Raw genomic sequence first — 5,509 nt, forward strand, 5'->3', positions numbered from 1 at the left:
TATTAATTATTAATTATTATTATTATTATTATTATTATTATATTTATTTTTGGTATTACTGAGGATGGAAACCAGGGCTTAATGAATGTAGACAGTTATTGTGTCACCAAGCTACAACTGCAGCCCTTCGTATTTTTACTTTGATGGGATTGGGCTTGTTAAGGGTGGTGTCTCAGGTACTTTCCTGTCATTGCTGGGACAAAGTAGCTCACAGTTTGTGGAGGTTTCAGTCCATACTCGGCTGGCTGCAAGGCAGAGTGCCACATGGCAGAGAGCAGCAGCTCATGTCAGTAGAAAGCAGCAAAGAGCCAAGGCAGAGGGGGCAGCGGCAAGCCTCTCCTCTTTTCTGTTGCCTTCAGGCTGTGTGCACTGGATGGCTGTAGTGCCCATAATCCCAGCAGTACTCAGACCCATAATCCCAGCCTTGGCTCATGAATTAATCACAAACCCTAGAAGCTGACCAAATGAGGCTTTGGGAGGACACCTAGATACAGACAGTAACACGTGGTATGGCCATAGACTTTTTAAAATTTTCAGAGTCTTGCCAAGTTGCCCAGGCTAGGTTCAAACTCGCAGTCTTCCTGTCTCAGCCTCCTCAGTAGCTGGAAGGGCCACAGTAGAACTTCTTCAACTTTCCCTGTACTCGTCTGTGTGGCTGTTCAGCTTACACCTGTCACTGAGGCTGGCGGACTGCTGATCTCCACACAGCTGTTGCGCCCTCCAGCAGTCAGATGACTTTCTTTTGGCCCCACTGGGGTGAACTCTCCAGACTCCCCCCCCCCCCAGCATCCTGACATGGGCGATCTTCCTCTTGGCCCTGGTCAGAGTGCACACTGTAGCCCTGACAGCCTGCCTTCTTCCTACCAAGGATTCTCAGGGAGGAGGCAAGCAGCAGCTCCTGGATGCTGTGCTTGGGGGAGAGGGGGGCTCCCTGCCAGGCAGGCTAGCCAGGGCTGTCCCCGCCTGTGCCCCCAGGCTCCCTGCCTTGGGTAGGGCTGTGTGGAGAGGGAAGAAGGCGCTGCCCTTGCATGGGGCTGTCCAAGCCACGGGGCAGGCGGGCCCCATGGCGGCCTAGGCCGGCAGCTGCTGGCTTTGCAGAGGTGCTTGCGTCACTGCACCGGGTATCTTTGCCTGCACCTTGACAGGTTCAGTGATGGGTTTCTCTCATTGAACGCACCCCCCCCCCCCCCCCCCGGCAGCCCTCATGACTGTGGCCACCTTTGCACGGCCCTGGCCCTGGGGTCCGATGGTGGCCTTCCCATGGGGCCATGTGCTTCTCCTGCCATTCGTCTGATGAAGGAAGTGGGTTTCTTACTTACTCAAGCATCCCTGGCTTCCAGGGCAGGGTCCCCTGGAGTAGCAGGGGGTGTCCCGAGCACTGTGGGTGTCAGGCAGCAGGTGCTGGCACCCTGCCCTGAATGCGCTCCCATGCCCTGGGCTGAGTGCGGCTAGCAAGACTCCTGCCAGCTCAACACTTCTGTCAACTTGCAGGGTGGATTTCGCAAGCACTTCCTGTTGCTTCACCTCGGAAGCCTCTTGGCTTTGGGGAACAGATCAGGGGTTTCTGGGTCATCGCTAGCTTCCTCCTCGGGCACCCTGTCAGCAGGAAAGGTCTGGGCCAGCAGTCACCAGTTCTCACCCCCACCCCGACTCTCCCCACAAGGCAGTGAGATCTTGCCATAGTCTTGTCCTTGTGGCAGGGCTGGTGGGGTTTGCCTGCTTGTGCTCGGCGTTCTGGTGGTGACTGTGGGGCCCCGTGTCCCTGTCCCTGCAGGGCCTGTCCTCTGTGTGGTGTCTCAGCCTGGGCAAGACCTTTTTCCACTGTCACAGTGCCCTCAGCACACAGCATGGCTCCTGTGTACCATCTGTCTCTGGGGAGTGCCTGGCAAGCCCCCAGGCCTGAGCAGGCCTGTTCATCAGCGCTGTCTGCTAGAGGCTCCCTAGGGGCCTCCAGGGACGGGGCCACAGTGCATCTGCCTGAGGTGCGCTCCTCCCCAGCTCTGGAGATGGCCGCCGTGTGCATCCTGAGTTCCCAATCTGGTCCACACCCATTCCAGGCTGTCCCAAGTGCCACTGCAGTGATAGGGACCCTGACGGTGCCCAGAACCTGCTGTGTGGTGAGGCAGTAGTGCCTTGAACAGTGTTGCAGCCGGGCCTGGCTGATGGGGTTTGCCCGCTTGTCTCCCTCCTCACAAAGCCCAAGGGACTAGCTGGCTCCGCATGGCTGTGTAGTCCTTTGAGAGGAACCCTCCCCACGGGAACAGCATACGCACCCAGCACTGGTCCAGCTCTGCCTGGCTCAGGGCTTAGTGTCACCAGCACTCTTCCATCTGCTCCCCTCTGCTCCCAGGCTTTGGAGGTGCAGCCCAGTCCTTTGTCCTCCTCCAGGTCCCACCAGCTCCCAGCTGTGAGCAGGAAGCTTCCTTGAGGGGCCAAGTAGGTGACGACTCTGAAGTGCCCCCCTTGGGTTCCTGCAGCCTGACCCACCATGTCTGCTGCCAGGAGGCCAAAGCAGGAGCTGAGTGCGCTTCCGCAGCTGTAACCCCAGCATCTGGGGAGGCTGATGCAGGATTGCAGGCATGAACCTACCGTTAGAACTCAAAGTTACTGAGACCCAGTTTCAAAAAATGACAATGGTTGGGACTAAGGAGATAGCTCAGTAGGGCCTGAGTTCAATCCCTGGTTCTGACCCCCCCCAAAAAAAAAATGGCAATGGTGGTACTAGGGAGATAGCTCAGTGGTCCAAGTGCCTGCCTGGTAAGCACAAGGACTGAGTTTGATCCCGGTGCCACATACCATGCTTGCCCCAGAGCCCTGGGCATGTTGTGCCGCCCCAAGACCTGTGTGAGTGCTGAAGCAGCGGCTGTGTCCATGGCCCCCAGTCACTGGGCCGTGGGGGGAGCCAGTGAGGCTGACACCGCTCACAGGCGAGGCGGGGCCCCTGATGGGCAGGGCTTCACCTCCGGAGGCCCCAGGGATGAAGGCAGCAGGTGTCCTGCAGGCAAAGTGCACCTTACGGCGGTGCTGCAACCTGCGGATGCTGTGCAGGGCCAGAGTCTTGGCTGTAGTCCTAAGCAGGGCCCGTTCCCAGCACCGCCACAGAAGGGCCGGTGCCCCCACTGGTGTAGGGCTGGTGATGTGAGTCATCTCAGCGCACTTGGAATTCTTCAGGAAGCCTACTTTTCTTCAGCTCTGCTGCAGGGACTTGATTTTGTGCCCTTGCTTCAATGCTACCCCAGGAGTTGTGACGGGGGTGGGGGGTGGCATGTGGGTCCTGGTGCCCCACTCAGGCCAGTGTGACCTCCTGGCTGATGGTGATGGTGAAGGTGCCCAGGCTGCTGCCTGAGGGGTGATGGGGCTGGGCTGCCCAGCCATCCTCTGTCCCACTTGTGCCCCAGCGATGGCCAGGCTGTGGCTCCCAAGCCAGGTGTGCAAGGGGTCACTGTAAGCACGTGTGGAAGGGGAGGGGATAGCGGGCCACCGTGGCCTGTGAGGGAAGGACTGGCACCCAACCTGAGAGGAATACACCTGCACGTCTCCTCCTCCTGGGGGGAGCCTTGGTCTTAGGGTGCCCCAGAGCAGGAAGAGGCCTCTGGGAGGGGAGGAGAGAGGTGGGAGGGCGGGAGGATCAGACGGGCTATGGGAGCAGTCGTCCTGTGCGCCATGGCCCTTGGTAGGCATCCTGGCTGCCCCATGTTTGCGCTGCACCTGCTCCTGGCTGCCATACAGGATGGGGACCAGACAGCAGTCACAGTGCTGTCGCCACATCCTCAGCCCCGCTCCAGCAGGAGCACACCTTCCTGGCCTAGCCGAGCCAGGCACAGTGCACACGCCTATAACCAGCGCTGGGGTGCTGAGGTGGGAAGATCTCCAGCTCAAGCCTGGGTAATTGAGTAGCTTCGCCTGCTTGAGAACAAAAAATAAAGGGCTGAGAATGTGGCTCTGCAATGACCCTGAATTCTGCCCCAGCCCTCCAAGTTGACAGAGCCCAGGCTCCAGCCCGCACTGGGAGAAAGGGTTCACGATGGGAGCTGTCCTGTCCCCCACCTGTCCTTTGTGTCCCCAGATGGCACCAGAGTCCTGCGGGCAGTTTCCGCCTGGGCCCCCGATGCACCCTGATCTGCTGCTGTGCCGGCATCACCTATCTGGGGTGGACACATGGACATGTCCTGCAGGCCCTGTAGGCTTTGCTGCCCCCCTTGTGCCGCCTGTCCCTCTGTGTCTGCTGCCTGGCCACCCTCTGGAGGGGCCATTGCGAGGTGGCACTCGGCCGAGCTGATGGCTCAATGCGCTTATAGCGCTGCGTGAGGTGTCGGGAGTGGGTGTGGCTGGTCACCTTGTCCTGCCTTCATTTCCTGCACGAAGTCTTGCAGTTCTCCCACCTCCCCCTCAGAGTCACAGCCCAGTGACAGCCTCCAGGACACGCGCAAACTCCTGACCCACGGTCCCAGGCCCACTGCCAACCTCTGTCAAGGTTGCCTGGCTTGAGGCGCTGGTTTCGACTTTCTTGTGGCCCCAGTCCTGTATCCATCAGAGGAACTCCTGTTGATGCTTCAAAATCTGGCTCCAGTGACCCATCCTGAAGTGTTAAGACACATGCATGTTCTTCCTGCTTCCCTTGGCAACAGTGTCGCCATTCTGCTCTTGTGTAGCTGGAAAGTCTGCCTGGGTTTCTTAGTCTGTGCTGACATTTTCCCATTTTGTTTGGTTGTAGGATTCTGTGTCATTGAGACCGACGATCCGATTTCAAGGAAGCCAAGGGGTGAGTTGGTTTTGTCTCTGTCTCTGTTGCGTTGGATTATGGGGTCTTGCTGCAGCAGCCTGTGCTTGCCCTGTCCACTTCTGCATTGGGGTTGGGCCTGAGGCCAGGGTCACTGAGCCAGGCTGTTACTCTGCGGGCCACTTACAGGTAGAGTGGCTGCACCATTTTGGCTGAGGGAGGCACAGAAGCTTGGTGGCTGGCATGGGCATGCACCTGGCACCCAGGAGACAACAGCCCTATCTCGAAGAGAAAAAACAACTCTGTACCCTCCTTTCCCCTAAAGGAGGCTTCATTCTGTTCACAAAACCTGGTATAGAAGTGAGGCTCTTTCCCTTGAGTAATTCCCCCAGCTCTGTTAAGTCCCTAAGTTGCCCGGGTTGGCCTCCAACTTGGCGATCCTCCTGCCTCAGCCTCCCACAGTGCTGGGGCTGCAGGTATACACTACTGTGCTCCCCTAACACACTCCTTTGAAATGGCCCTCTTGGAGAACCATGGGAGGTTCAGGTGTCCACCACCCCTGCCCCAGGTCTCAGACGCCCTGTTGGCTCCTTGGTGTCTGACCCCAGCCTGTAGCCCACCTCCGGCGGCAGAGCCCCAGAGCCCCAGAGCCCTGTGCTCAGTGCTGGGAGCAGAGGTCAGGATCAGCATCCTTGTGCTAGCCTGGCACAGGCACCCCCTGGTGAGCCGTAGGCACGTGTGGTGAGGGCCCTGGTAACAGTGCTGTCCTCTCCTTCCCTGGCCCCCCCC

At 58.7% G+C, this 5,509-nt stretch overlaps 1 protein-coding gene across 2 annotated transcripts in view; it reads left to right on the top strand.

Moving 5' to 3' along the window:
* Nucleotides 1-5,509, top strand: part of Ell (elongation factor for RNA polymerase II) — a 50,257-nt gene that overhangs the window by 22,572 nt on the left and 22,176 nt on the right. For both annotated transcript variants that reach the window (XR_002819272.1, XM_004646856.2), the window contains exon 2: nucleotides 4,715-4,762. Coding sequence is in view for 1 of the 2 variants with exons in the window: in XM_004646856.2 (XP_004646913.1) it covers nucleotides 4,715-4,762 (48 nt within the window). In the remaining variant the exon portion in view is untranslated. The remainder of the gene's footprint in view (nucleotides 1-4,714; nucleotides 4,763-5,509) is intronic.

This window comes from Octodon degus, unplaced genomic scaffold, assembly GCF_000260255.1.
Source record: "Octodon degus isolate 3935 unplaced genomic scaffold, OctDeg1.0 scaffold00282, whole genome shotgun sequence".
In the NCBI taxonomy this organism is placed as follows: Eukaryota; Metazoa; Chordata; class Mammalia; order Rodentia; family Octodontidae; genus Octodon; species Octodon degus.